This window comes from Pithys albifrons, chromosome 3, assembly GCF_047495875.1.
Source record: "Pithys albifrons albifrons isolate INPA30051 chromosome 3, PitAlb_v1, whole genome shotgun sequence".
Classification (NCBI taxonomy): domain Eukaryota; kingdom Metazoa; phylum Chordata; class Aves; order Passeriformes; family Thamnophilidae; genus Pithys; species Pithys albifrons.
Genome location: NC_092460.1, coordinates 30,013,775 through 30,029,202, shown reverse-complemented (window position 1 = coordinate 30,029,202; position 15,428 = coordinate 30,013,775). Strand labels below are relative to the sequence as shown.

Sequence of the window (15,428 nt, the reverse complement as noted above, 5' to 3'; positions counted from 1 at the left end):
ATAAGAAGTAAAGTCCTTTGAGACTCAGACTCTTGCTTTAACCTGCTTGTCTGTCTTGCAGCTGAGGACAGTATTCCCCTTGATAGAGCTATACAGATCCTGGATGGAGATGGCGAGACTCTTCACATTCCAAGCAAAGACTCAAAAGGGATGTTTCAGACCTACAGGAAAATGTATCTGGAAAAAAAGATGCAAAAGTCTTGATAGCACTCCTGTGTCAGAGATCTTATTCAGTATCACGGAGAAAAAAATGCCAACACTAAGATGCTTTTTTTCAGTTTACTTAATATTTCTGAGTAATTGTAAAGTCACAGTTTTTTGGTAGGTGTTGGGTATTTCCCTGCCTGCTTTCCTCATACTTGTAAAATAATTGACATCTTATTCTGTATTTATTGCACAAATATGCTTTGGTGCTGTAAGTTCTGTTTTTAAATGTGTTGTTTCTTTTGGCATGTTTGAATTCTTTTTTTAAGATAGAGGAGTTTTTTGAATCTTGACCAAAAGAAGATAAAACTAATTTAAATGTTCATAGCCTGTATTCTGATTCTTGAAAACTGTATTTTTACTATTTTCCATTGTTGGCAGTGGAAGAATATTTCTACTGGAAAGGGATTGCAATGGATTTCCAAGCATTACACTTTTACTTTCCAGTTATGCTGGCCTGATTGTTTTGCTTGTAAAAAGGCTTTTGTTTTGTAGAAAGTTTTTTTTTTAAACTGGGAATAGAACTTTTAACCCCTTAAATCAAGCATACAGATCGGGGTGTTTATGAAGTTTTTGTGCTGCTACCCAGTTTTGTTACATTTCTTTTTGTGGAACTTGTACAAATTGAATTCTGAGTTTTTAGTTTGAATGCTGTGCTGTAAACTGTTAGGTGACTGAAAACTTCTCTTTACACTTGAAAGAAAAGTGCTGTTGTTGAAGTGCAGGGAGTTTGAATTCACTCTTGTTTGGACCATGTTGCTCATTTTAAATAGACTGTAATTAATTGTTTATACAGTATTAGATAATGTTTGATTTCACATTCACTGTGACAGAAGAGTTATATTTGTCGCTGGGTATCTTTTGTTTAAGTGCCTTTTCATTATTATTCAAAATTTTGAATCAAATAATATTTTTTCAGAAATTTGGTACTTGATTCTTTCTATCTTAATCCTTTATGCTGAAAGAAAAACCTGTAGATATTTCACTGACTGACTTTTATACTTGAAATAAACTTTTGAGGACTATACCTTGTCTTTTTTTTTTAAGTTTAAGAGTATAAAGTTGTGTTTATTGCAGTTAGTTAAATAGGCATTGAAAATATTCCTCTAGATCAAAAGCAGCTTTAAAATAAGTCCTGAATCTTCCTTGTTAAACGGACGTAATTGGAAACAAAAACCAGACTTAAGCCCAAGCTTTTTCTGCTGAAATCTTAACAGCACACACTTATACTTCAGGAAACATCAGAAATGTGTTCTGTGTTCTTCAGCATACACTTTTTTCATTCCTGCTCTGACTTGGAATTGGGAATTGGCTGGCATATATACTAAAAAAGTCTTCAGCACTACTCCATTTGTGAAGATCAATGTGTGCAGGCATCTTGGATGTAATTGTCTGGTGGAGTGTAACATCGCAGTATCTTAACTCTCTCTGTGTGCTGAATTAAAAATAGGCTTTTTGGGGAGACAGAAGTCCTCACCATCTATCAAGTGTGTGTTTATTCTTTCAAACTAGAGAACTATTTGGGAAGATTTTAATTCCCTGTCTGGCACATCCTTCCTGGTAATTTAGGAGGCTTTTCTTGGTTCGTTTGTTTTTCTGGCTGGATGCCAAACTGTTAGTCTGTGGGGAATGACACCTCTGAAGGATTTTGTAATAATGTTGGCAACTCTGAGGAGGTTTTATTTTGCACTTTCATGGGAGTTTAGTTACCTGTGTTATACTGCCTGCCCTAGCAAAGATTCATTGCAGCCTTCAGTGTACCCAGTCCAAACGACACATAGTTCCTGTCAAGAATTTAGTCTGGGTTTTGTTCTGCACAGTGATACAAGAAGCTGACTTAAATGCCTGAGTGAATTCTTTTCAATAGGAAATTATTCAATCCAGTGACCCATGGTGTTTTTATTCTAAATATTTGGAGAAGTTTGCTCACTGACCTTGTGCATCCAGTGAATGAGAATGCCAGTTTTGAGTCCCAGTGAATCCAGCTACATCTTCTTCCTCTCTTACACCCAGGACGGAATCTTGGCTCTTTGACTATGTTTACATGGGGACTTGTGCCTACTGTTTTGGTATGGCTAGGATCTTTGGGATAGAGTAGCTTGGTTCTTATGTTAGTTGGTTGTTGTACAGGTCAGTAGCTGTCCTGTACTTTATTTTGCACTTGGGGCTGGCTCGTAGCCTGTGCTACACTTACCACGTAATTACTGCATGCATCTGGCACTGAAGACTACCATGTGCTCTTTAAAAATTGCCATTTCTCCTGCTTCTTTCAGTGCTGACTGACTGAAGCCATGATATTACAGCAAGGCCTTGGATAGGCAAGATGCTGTGTGAAAACTAGTGCTGTGTTGCTTGAACTGATAAATGTGAGCATGAGGGCATTTGCGAACACTGAAGGTGCCAGTCACAGAGGTAACTTGTGTCCATTGTTGAGTTGTTGCCTGTTCTTGAAAACACTTGCAATATGAATGTCTCTGCTGGGGTTGCTTTGTACAAACCACTGATCCTGTCATAGCTCTGAGAGCACTAATAGGTCTTGACAGTCCTACATGTCCTCCACCCACACACCCTGCTCATAGGCCCAGGTTTGCCTTACCAGTTGTGGTATCTCCCTCAACTTCTGGCCCATGGCCCTTAGGAACTGCTGGTCCCTGCTGAGCCCTGGCAGATACAGAACTGTAGGATATGGGTGTGCAACATTCTGTCCTGCTGGTGTCTGTCTTTTCTTCCCATTCCCTTCTAGGAAACTTTCCGTGTCAGTAGGAAGAGCTACCACTTCTATCATTCTTGTTTTCATGCCCCAAGAGAGTCATGGATGAAGTTCTGGTTAAGTGTTTAAAAAAAGTGTAATTTGTCACTCATTTTTAAAGACAAGAAGATGATGTACAGAACTACAGGAGACTGGTCAGTCAGCCTGACCTCTTTCTTTAGGAAGACTGTAGAACAATCCTCAAAGTCATTACTACCAAAGTATAGTAAGGAAAAAATTGGAACAGTCCGATTGGATTTCAAAGGATAAATCATGATTGGATTTCCAATGGGTAAGTCATACCTGCACAACCTGATGGCCTTATGATGACAGATTCTTTGGACAAGTGGACTGTACAAAATATTGTTTAACAAGACTTTTGATGTGGTTTCTCTCAGTTTTCTTGTAGCTAAATTGGAGAGAGAGTATGGATAAGTGAGCCGTACAGTAGGTGGAAAATTAGTGGGACTTGGAGAGATACTATCTGTGATCAGTGGTACAAAGTCCAGCTAGTATCTGATCACTGCTGCATTCTTCAGCAATTGATACTGGGGCTGTTGTTACCATCTTTGTTAATTAATTGGAGAATGGGATGTAATGAGCTTTTGTAGGTTTGCATGGAGAAGTGCAGATCCTCAGGAAACTCAAGAGTGACTTGGTGTGGGAGCTGAGGAAAGACACACAGGGTGTCTCCCAAGAAGATTTGCTTCCTCTTGCTCACTTCCAACAGGTAAAATGAGGGATACTCACAAGAGCTGGGGTGTGATGAGGCCACGGCCCTGAAGGATGTCCTGTCCAGGAAATGCCTATCTTTGGCTTCAGGCAGCAGTGCCTGTGTAATAGGGGCTCAGGTCTGCTCCAGAGCCTGATAAGGACCCTCTGCCCTAACCATCAAGTGATGTGATGTTCAAGAAGGTCACTAGGGTGAAAGTGCTTAACAGTGGTCATTTACTTCACATAATTGTCATGATGTGTTGTGAATCACACCCCCTGCCTTGCCATGTGTCCAGTCATGCAGTGATCTGGTCTCTGAACCAAGAATAGAGCCAGTCATCAAGGAAGTTAAAAACCAAACAAAACTGCAGGAAAATAAGCATTACAAAGTGCTGGGCCTGGAAACATGTTACCACCACATGTGCTATCAACAGTGCTTTCCTTCCCAGGTGTTGTAAGTAATCCTTTTTCCTATTGATGAGTTAATTAGGCATTAACATGAGTGCTAGAAGGTATGTGCTCTGCTTTCCAGTTGAGAGTATTTTCTTGGTGGCAGAAATTCAGCCTTTATTCTGGATGTCTAATCCTTTAAGCCAAGTCTTCCTTTAAACTTGGCAGTCTCAGTCCTTGTCTCTGCTTTCCTAGATCTTGCCTTCATCCTCACTTCTTCCCCTCCTAAGCCTTCTTGTTTAATTTACAAGATTGCAATTACCACCTTCTTTTATAAATCTTTTTCTGGTCTTCCTTTGTCTCTGACTTGTCTTCTGCTGCCTTCAAGCCTCCAGCCTGTTTTCATCCCAGCAAAGTTCACATCCTTTTCTTGAGTTCTTAGCTTCGGTGCTACCAGCTCAACAATGCAAAGCTTACCTCAGTGTGCATTTAAGCCAGAGAACTTATTTTTACTTTGCTGTCTGTTCATCAGTATTAAACTCCAAGGGGAAAAGGGTTCCTTGCTTCCAGCTCTTACGGAGCAAAGGAGAATGTTTGCTTCCTCCCTGCATGCATGGAGCATACTCATGGCAATGGGAGCTTTGGAGTACTTAGTTCTGAGGTTCAGCAAGTCCCTTTGGGCCCATGCAACATTATCAACATGGAATAATTAGTTCAGTGGCAGTTATCCTCGAGATATGTCAGTTGTTACGCACTTGTAATTTGTCAAGCTCCATAACAGATGTCCTTTAATCGTAATTTGGGTTCAGTGGTTTCAGTGGGTTCAATGATGCCATATTCAGCAGGTTGCTGTTATTTTGAACTTCTCTATGCAGTTCCAGTCTCCAGTATATTAACATCATAGCGATTTTGCTAGTATTGGAATCTCTTTGATAAATTGCTGTGACTCATAAATTGGCCACTATCCATTCAGACAGCTGCTTGAAGGAAATTATCTGTAAGGAGCAGTGTTAGGGCTGTAAGGAGCAGCGTTATGGCTACAAGGAGTACCTGCAAGGAACAAAGACCTGGAGACCATCTGCTCCATAGAATAAACAGTCTGGATATATGCATAAATGTCACGTGTTAACATCAAACCTCTTATTGTGGTCATGCTGGCTTGACAGACCTGCATAGCAGAGGAGCAAACATGACTGCTTCCAGCACTGCCTACTTCACGTGTGGCCATCTCCAGCAACTACAATATAAATGAGCAGCTCAGCAGAAGAGCCTATAAGAAAAGCTTTTCATAGGGAAACTTGATGTTGTTTCTTCTGCTGTGCACCTCATGAGCTCATGTGACTTACTATGGTTGAGGCTGTCCTGATAAACAAGTATATCCAAAGCAAATTTCACCCCGGATAAGACCTTAAGCAGCTACAGATAAGAGTTAAACATGAGTTCCTAAACATTAAATTTTAAAATGTTGTTAATACAAAAAGATACTCTTTATAGAAAAAGTATGGGAAAGAAAGCTCAAATAAAGGACAAAATTATGACCTGATTAATATTTGGAGGTGACTATATCTAAGGTAAGTTCTAAAGGTTTAGTCGCTTTGTAAACTTTGCTGGTTTTGTGATATTAATGTTGAAAAACATCTTTATAGTCTGCTATACCAACAAAAATTCTGGTTAAGTCATTGATATGTCTCACAAATAATTTTAAACAGCTTCACACTGATACAATGAACAATATGAAAGAGATGCTTAGTAATGACTAAGGATACTTGTGGTGGATCTGTTTGTGAACACTAGTCTCAGAATACTTTTGACTTGTATTAATTTAGCACTGAAATGGTAGGTTTCCCTACACAGTGTAAAGAAAGGCTCTCAGGGAAAAAAAGTGGAGTAAGATGAGAAGTCCCACTGCTATCTGGTGGGGAGGCACTCTGTGCTGGGTTAGTGCAAGCAGCTTTCACTATTTCTGTACTCCTGGGATATTTTGTGGCAAAGGAGATAAGAAATTGCAGAGTTGCTCTGCAATGTTGTGATGGTCATCTCACTCCGTTGGTCTCTGTGTTGGTAAGAGGAGAAGGGTCAAATGCATAGTAAGTGAGGACTAGACATGTGGATAGCTGCAAGTGCTGTTTCCTCTATATGGTTGGTCAGAGGTCTTCCTGGGATTTCAGAAGTCCCTGCTGTCTTTTTGTAGCCCTGTCTACTTTGTAACTCTTGGTTGTTGTACATGTCCACAGTTAATTCTGATGTGGATACAATTTGCACAAAGCAATTGAAAACGTGCCATTTTACTTCTCAAAACTGCTTGATGAATAAACTCATCAAATGGGGGGGGGGGGAGGGGGGGGGGCGCTTCTTGGTTTAATCAGGGGGAGATGTCCCTTTTGTTCTGACTCTAGGCAATGTATTAATGAGATAGAGTCTGGCAGGGAATCTGGAATCTAAATCATAGTTAACAGCATGCTAGTGGTTTCTTATTTGATTAATAAGGTGCACATGTGGGTTTTTTTGTTTGGTCCCTGCCTCCCCTGTAATAGGTATATAATTTTATATTGAATGTCAGTGGCAGCAATTTGGCAGTGGAGAGGCTGCAGGAGGTGCCTCTGTGTGATGTCAGGAGATGCCAGATGATGGCTCCAGCTGGGTCTACAATGCATCCACTGCAAGACACAGCTGAGCCCACCACTAAAACTGGTGGTACCCTGGGAAAACATATTTAAGTAAAGGGTATGTGCTGGTTTAAAGGTAAACCAGCAGGAGAAATTAACCCCACACAAAAGAGATTATAAGTCAGAGTTACAATTTAATAACAATAGTACAATAAATGCAATGACACAAAGAGAAATTGTTTTTAACCCACAAAACCCAGAAGCATAACCCAGCACCCTGGGTCACAAACACAAAGGGGTTTGTTAGCCCCTGTGCTGAACCCCACGTGGTTCCCCCAAGTCCAAAGTAAAAGGAATTGAAAAAATCTGTTGGTGCAGCTGACGGTTGCAGTCTGGTGAAGAGTGGTGGTCTCCTCCTATCGAGGTTCTGGTCCTCCTCTGCATCCGACAAGTGGTTCCCCAAACCCCCAAGATTATATCCCCTCAGGTCCAGATGGGACTGCTCAGTACCTCCCTCAGGGTGGGAAGTTACACATTGATTGATCTCACTCAGTGAGTCATGGGGTATTTGGAATTGTTGCTGGCCCATTAGTAGACATGACACCTCAGACTGGGTGTGGAGGTGCTAGGGACATCCTGGAAGAGAGTTATCACAGCTCTTATCTCACAGGTGTCTTTAACACTCAGCTCACACCCTGAGGAGTCGGGTGTGCCCTGGGCAGCTGCTGCAAATGGTCCATTGTTAACAGTTCATGGGAAATGAATAGAGGGCGTAGAATACACAGCTTTGGGCACACTCACACAGTGATAAACTGGCCCCACCTGCTGAACTAGGACAGGATAGAAAACATCAAAGAGAAAAAGGAGGGGGAGGAAACAAAAGAGCAAAACAGCACAAGGAACACCAAAGTTGAAGGTGCTTCATAGTGGGGCAGATATTACCAAAGTAGTTGCTGCTCATGGAGGACTCACAATGGAGCAGATGCTTTCTCAGAGGGGCTATGGCCATGAATGAGCCCATGCTGAAACAGCTGTGATTGTCACCCAAGAGAAATTGCAGCCCATGGAGGAAAGGGCAACAAAGAGAAACTGCTGTGTGGTAACCCTTGCACAGTCTCTTGTCTCAATGAAAGGACTGAGTGTAATTGCACCCTGCAGTGATAGCAAGAGGGGAAGGAGAGGTGCCCAAGAGTGATGGAGTGAATCGGCCTGGAATGGGGGAGAAAAAGTGTTTTACTTGTGTGTAAATGCTTGTTTCTTTTTGTTTTTTGTTTTTTTTTTTTTTTTTAAGAAAAATCCAAACCACTACTCAAATGTTTTTATTAATTGGGAATCAATTAAGTCAAATTCCCTGAGGTAAGTCTGTTCTGTCTCTAGCAGAATGCTCTGCCTGCAGCGGGGGTAAAACAACTCGAACACTACTCTGTTTGCGGGGCTGTCGTGAATGGAGAAGGGGATGTCATGCTGCTTGGGGTGTTGAAGAATGCTTAAACCAGCCTGACTCTTGAACGTCTGAGGAAGAACAATGTCTTCTTATAGAAATTGTCACAGGTGGCAGACCTGATCAAGTGCCTGAAAAAGAACCAAGTGACACTGCTGATAACTTACCTAAAGGTGCTGAGCTGACACACCTGGCCTGGAGACAGTGCTTACACTGTGTAGTAAATAATTCTGATTATGATATTTTATTTTTTTATTATTATCACAATACATTTTAATAACATATAATTGTATTTGGTTTGTCATCCTTAATCCTGCAGGACAAGTTGTATGAATGTTCAGCTACACCTGTATAACCCTTTAGACATAAGCCATTGACCAAGTCTGGGGATAGGATTGGATCCAGCCACACCCAGGCTGCTCTCTGAGGAATTCAGAAAGCAAGGGTGTCCTTTCTGTGTCTCGTGACGCAATGGGAGGGCTTCTCTAATAAGCTTTGTCTGAAGCTCCCATTCTGCCCATGACACTGCCCAGGACATAACTGGTGAGTGATCTTGGTGTTTTTATCTCAAACCAAGTTTTCTCTTTCTTTTTTTTTTCGTAGTTTTATCTCCAGTCTCACTGAGGGATGAATGAGCAGGCAGTGGTGCACCACAAATGTAAAGGAAAAAATCACTACGCCTTGAGGGAGCAGTAAACTTCTCTGTCAGAGCAGTGCACAAGAAGGTGAAGCACATAAAATCTACTCCTTGCCCATGGCCAGGATGTTACATTGCCATGTAGTCCATGTCCTCCAACCTTAGGCACATTTTAGTTCCCAGGATGTCCTGAAGCAGTGACACCAGTGCTCAATGTGAAATGCTACTTATAAGTATAAAAAAATTACTTTCCCCTAAAGGAAAACAATAGCAGAAGCAAAGACACAAAATATGATCATGTGAATTTCTAGTTTTGTTGAAGTAATTCCACAAGCAGAGCTCAGAAATTTCCCCGTAAATCTGCTGTAGTTTCCACACTGTGACCTTGTGTTTTCACATCCTAGAGGGTTTCTTGGTAGTGTAGCCATAGAGAAACCTCTGCCAAGGGAGGGAGTGGCAGCTTCTCTTCCTGCAGTTGACTGTACATTTTTCCAGCAATCAAAGAGTCCAAAAGAAATATCAGGTCCTACTTTCTTCTCAATGCTGTGTTTACCACTTCTTATCTTTCTCAGTATTTCCATTCTCCTATTCTGTGTGAGAAGCATTTAAGTTTTTCTTTCATTAGCGTGCCTAAAACAGAGAGGTTTCCCTTTTGTTTTGTTTTGTTTTTTTTAGGGGGGAGTTTGTGGTGTAAGCAACATCTGTGAAACATAATGCTTTACGGCAGAAACACTTAGAGCTCTACTATTATGGTTTTTACCAATGATAATTAACAGAGGTGGCACTTGTACTTGGACCAAATCATACCAGTTGGAAATAGCACAGTGGGACACATCACCGAAATGAGATGTATCAGAACTGAGACACAGATCAAGACGACCCCAAAAATGAGCTTAACCACAGGTAACAAAGTAAGTATATCCACTTGCCTTACTTGAGAGACTTGGTCTATGTGTTCATGATAAGATTACAGAAAGAGAATTCTGTTCTGAAATAATTGTTCTCCTGTCTTGAATTCTGTTACTCCAGTGGTGCTTTCACCAGGGACAGGTTTCTGTTAAGAGCTTGGTGGCAGAGCAAGTTAACTGTCATCTCCAAGAGATACTAGCAAGATCTAACACATATTTTCCAGCAGTTGTTTGTAGCTCCTAAGTTGTATCTCGTACCTACATCAGTTTCTGAATTCTTTGTCCTTTTTGTGTCATATCCTTTCTCATTTGCTTGCCATCATTTAAATTGATCTGAATTCTTGAAAATTGATTGACGAAGAAGCCAGCCCAGGTTTCTCTAGAACAGGTTGGCTGATTTCTGCATTTCCAGCTTTTATCTACGAGTCAGCCATGAATGTGGCAATAGGTGTCTTTCCCAGCTAGATCAACACTGTGGCCCATGAAAGACACATTTTCCTTTTTTTCCTCCAGAACACTCATTAAAATTGCTGCTAAACTGGACATTTTCATTAGAAATAACCTCAGAATGAACTCATACAAGAGATTTTTGAGAGAGCCTCTGGTGTGAATGCACAAGCACAGATACAGAGGAGAAAAGCTGGTCTGGAGTTGTGGTTTGTAAACTGTTAGACTAAATATTTAAAGTTGCATTTCCCTTTTCTGGCCTCATATTCCTTTGTTACTACTTCTGACAAGTAATTTTCCTTTCTCCCTCACTCTTTTTTAAGAGAAAAGCTGAAGGCAGTAGAGGGTCACAGACCCCTGCTATAGAAAAAGGACCATTGAGCTGGGATGGGCCAGTGACAAAATTGCCAAACCAACACAAATATATTTATCATTTTTTCTGACAGGAAAGAGACTGGCCAAATCACAAACTTACTTTAATAGTAACTGTTACTGTAAAGCAGTAACAGAATTGCTGACCTGGAAATAATATATTTAGCTAATTGCTGATTTAACATCTGGTAGACCATAGGGTTGATGTTGCAAAATCACAGTGCTTAAAACAGCTGCAGAGGGTGGGAGAAGTGCTCAGTTGTCTCTGGGTGAGCCTGGGGAGCTGATTCAGGAAGGCAGCTGTGGGATGCGGATAAAGGGATTGGGTGCCTCTGGGACAGATTTGGAGCTGACTCCCCAGGAAAGATGAGCAACCTGGCTGCATAAATGAGGAAGTACAGAAGGTCACAGGTCACTGAAGCTGAGAGGAAGAAAGGGAAATTCAGATACTAAGAAGTAGGTTCAGCAAAGAAGGATCAACATTGAAAATCCCACTGTCTGTGAATCCACAACTACAAAGGCAAACATCTTCTCCAGGCCACCTTGACACGTGAGGTTGAATACCCCTGGTGATCATGGACCCTAGGGACCAACAGCTGCATCTTAAAGACCCTCTTGAACTGGGAGAACTCAGGATTTTGGGCATGATTGTCATGCCAGTATTTATCATACCTACAGACTGCTAAGTTTTTCAGAGTTTCATGCTTGTTAGCTTTAGGCAAACATAACTGGCACAATTGCATGTCCTAATTTCCTTATGTCTGTAGTACTTGAGTTTATTGAGCAGTTTCTGAGAGTAGGAGGCTGCAAACAGCATTTGGCTGGAGCCTGGAGAGGCAGAGGCTGTGTGTAGATAGACACCCAGTGTGTGCAGCCTTTAGAGCTGTCTTTGAAGCCTGGAATGGTACCGAAGAGGCACCTACATCACTTACAGTAAATCTCTAAGGGGATTTATTCTGTCTTGTTCAGACAAGGAACCTTTTTCTACCTTAATGTAAGGAAAAGATGTTCTGCAGTCACTGGCTAGTAGTAGGGAGCTCACCTGCCTGGGAATTACTGTAACCAAAAAAAAAAGGGACTGTTGTACAAAGGATTGAAAATTAAGAGAATAAAATCAATGTAAAAAGAACATCCCTCAAGAACTGGGTGAGAAAAGGCAGAAACTGCACAGGAAAGAAACAGTTTTATCTGCAGTATGTTTGGTGAAATTACAGTGTAGTATTAAACTGAGCTCTGAATATCACCACTACAACCACTAGGTGACAGTGTGGAGACTGCATTCAGCACGACTGCAACATCTGTCTGTTCTTTCTGGGCCTGTTGGCATTGTGTCCCTGATCTCTGCTATAAAGCCAAAGTTTACAGTGTGTCTCTGTACCCAGGGGCCTCATGTGTGTGGAGAGAAGATAGTCTTGGTCAGTACTAACAATAGAGCAGCACTGGCATGAAAGAATTGACTGTCATTTGTCTGTCACTGGCTGTTTCTCCATAAGCCTAGAGATGAGGGGACTCGTAGTAATTGGAGGAGTGATGATGGAATGTGAACTGAAGGATGGAGGGACACCCACCACCTCTGTGCTGTGCCTTACAACCAGTCATGGAGGGGGACAGACTTTTTAGCAGAGTGTGCTGTGACAAGACAAGAGGTAATGGTTTTAAACTAGTCAGGGGTAGATTCAGAATGTATATAAGGAAAAGATGAGGATGGTGGAACACTCGCAAAGGTTGCCCAAAGAGGTGGAGGATGCCCCATCCCTGGAAACATTCAAGGCTGAGTTGGATGGGGCTCTGAGTTACCTGGTTGTGTTGAAGATGTCCCTGCTCATCGCAGAGGAGTCAGGAGTTGGGCTAGATGGCCTTTAAAGGTCCCTTCCAATGATTCTATGATTCTGTTTGTACACCATGAGCTCTTCCCACCACTGCCCTGGTGCATTTCCACAAAGTGTTGTGCCTGACCCATCTGTCCCCCAGGAACCACCAACTGATACAGCAATGGGAAACTGTAAGGAAAAGAGTAGGAGGCAGCAAGTTGACAGAGGATAAGATGCTTGGCACAGTTTTGACTTCCGTGGCTTTTCCAATTTTGTATGAGATAATGGACAAAACAAGGTAAGAAAACCTGAGGAACACATCAGCTTTCCTTTCATGACACTGGTTTCTCCATACAGCGTCTTTCCACCTAGGATAAGGTGTGACCAAGTATACAGATATTACCACTGTAGCTGTAGTGTGAAGGACCACTGAATCTTATGACTGAATATTTAATGCCCCACTGGCATTTACACTACAAGATAAAGAGAATTGAAGCAAAGACTGTATATTAATAAAAATCAGTGCATATCAGGTTATCATAAATAAAGTGCTTTACATGTGTAACTTTTATGACACCTGTTTTGAAAATGTGCTGTTACTATTGAGGCAAGATGTAAGTTAATGGATGTTGCAAACCTTGTTTAATAACTTTAATAGCTTTAAATATCTGTGATCTTTATTGCTTATTTCTCTCAACCTTCATTTTGTGGGACACCACACATTTTCACCCCCATATTTTTTACATTTCATACCAGTTGCATGGGTTGCTCTCTGTTCCTTTCTTGCAAGATTAATGGCTTTTGGTCACTCTCCTGCAGTGCAGCCCTGAGATATTACAGCAGTGTCTTGTCATGGAGGCCTTCCTCAGGCAGGAGTGTTGTGGGGAGCACAGACTCTCTGGTCAGAGGGCACTAAACCATCTGATTACTGGCAATGAGGCTAAGCTGATCATCCCTTCTCTTCTGCTCTGTCTCTCTCCTATTAAAAAGAATGCCTTAATTTTAGAGACATGAAATATTAATCTGTTGTGCCATTTATTGCAATGCAACTTACCATGTAGTGGAATCCCAAAGTGCCCTGAATTTTGTCTCAGTCTCATCCTGATGCCTTGAAACTGGCACTTGGCAGTTGTCCTGGTGATTTTATAACACCCAGGGTTTTAGGATTTTAGATTCATGTGCTACAGAAACTTGTCCTTATATGGGATAACATGAAATTCCACGAGTGAGAACAGATGGATTTTCTTTTGCTCTGCTTTTTCTTCCATCTAGGGGAAGATTTGTCAGTCCAATTTTCCTTACTGCCCTTTCTGTAGCTAGAAAGAGGAAAAGAAATAACTACGAGTGATCTCATTTAATAACCACCAGTCTTTCATGGCCTTTGGTTGAGGCAGCTCTGTGGAAAAGGATTTAAAATCAGCATGTCTGTGAATCTTCCTTTTCTTCTAAATTAACCATATATTGCAACTTCATAAACAATTATTTCAGTCTCTTTACTTCTCAAACACAGTATTATTTATCATTAAAGGCTGCTTTGAACATAAAACTATTAGGATGCCCTTTATTAGAGTGGCTTACTGCAGCTTCCTTTCTAATGAGTTTTTTGCTTTATGACTTGCTGGCTGAGTCTGGGCTGTTACTTTAAGTCACACAATTGATTCAGTGTTCAAAGTCAGTTTATCAGACCGTATCTTCATGAAATTGCCTGCCAGCAGAGCAACGAAGGCAATGAAAAATTAGGATGGGAGACAAAGTAACCTTGTTGTTTTTTAAAATTGTCAAGCATTTGGGGTCTGGTTCTGCAATCTGTAAACCCAGAAGGGCGGGGAGCTTCTGACGGCAGCCCAGCAAAGCCGAAAACAATCCTCTGAAAGGGGGAGTGGGACTGTGGCAGCTTCTCTGAAGTGTTTGTCACATGGCAGGCTCCCTCTTCCTAATTTTCAAGTGAGATGCCTGCAAATGCCTGCACTGTAAATTCATTTTTTCAGTGGAGCGTAGAGGGAAGGTGTCAGGCCCCAGGAAAGTCATCACCAGTGCTGTGAACAATGCATGTGAGTCTTACAAAACTATGTTGCAGTAAAAGACATTTTACGAGATGTCATAGTTGAAGTGTTGGTGAAAGACATCATTTGGAGAGGATGAGGTTATGACAGATACTTAAGGGAAAACATTTGTCTTCTCTTAGCTATCCTGATCTTACCCTTCTGGAGCAGCCATCCAGGGATGCCAGGAGAGGGATATTTAAAACTGTGCTGCACATGGAGCTGAGGATGGTTTGTATATGGGAGATCTGCAGTCACAGAATCGTAGAATGATTTATGTTGGAAAAGACCTTTAAGATCACGGACTGCAACCACTAACCCAGCACTGCCAAGCCTATGATGAAACCAACCCATCTAAGTGCCACATCTACACACCTTTTAAATAACTCCAGGGATGGTGACCCCTGGGCAGCCTGTTCCGAGCATCACAGGTAAAAGCCCACCTGCCCCTGGATCAGTCAATCACCTCATCACCTGGATAATCAAATTTATCTGCTTTTATTGGTTTCATGCACGCCTGTTTGTAGGCAGGAATTGAATGTAATCCTTTGACAAAAGACAATGCCACATGGTAAAGTCTCTTGGTACTCATGGATTAAGAATTATGACAGTAAATAGTTCCTGAATGTGCTTGCGCTTAATTTGGGTACTTGGACTGGGCAAGAAGGCATTGCACTGTGGTGCAGCATGAACTTAGAAACACTTGACCTCACAATGCAGCCAAAATAATTTTTAATTTCCCAGTTAAGTATCCAGAAAACCCTGGTCTTTATAGAAATATCTCATTTTGCATCTTCTTCTTGGAGAAAAATTATTCATATTAAATATACATCAAGTATTAAAACAATTTTTAGTCACTTTTTTTGATTTTTTTTCTTTTAGAAGCAAATTGAGATTTTTTTAGTAAAACTGCATACTTCAGTCCCTTGCTACTGAAATAAAAACCACGGATTGCTACTTATGAAAATTACTTCATTTGTAAGCCACAGTAGAAAGAAAAATTATGGAAACTGGGTAAGACAACAGCATCATAAGGCAGGAGAAGAGTCCTGTAAAATGCTTTAGTGAAGGGGAGACCAATGGCTATCAAGGATCTCAGGCCAAGTT

At 41.3% G+C, this 15,428-nt stretch overlaps 1 protein-coding gene across 10 annotated transcripts in view; it reads left to right on the top strand.

Annotated features, from left to right (window-relative positions):
• The window catches only part of RESF1 (retroelement silencing factor 1), a 35,691-nt gene extending 34,460 nt beyond the window's left edge, over positions 1–1,231 (top strand). For all 10 annotated transcript variants that reach the window (XM_071551194.1, XM_071551189.1, XM_071551195.1 and 7 more), the window contains one exon: positions 62–1,231. In XM_071551194.1, the coding sequence (XP_071407295.1) occupies positions 62–204 (143 nt within the window). In that variant the 3' untranslated portion in view covers positions 205–1,231. The remainder of the gene's footprint in view (positions 1–61) is intronic.
• The last annotated feature ends 14,197 nt before the right edge of the window (positions 1,232–15,428 follow it).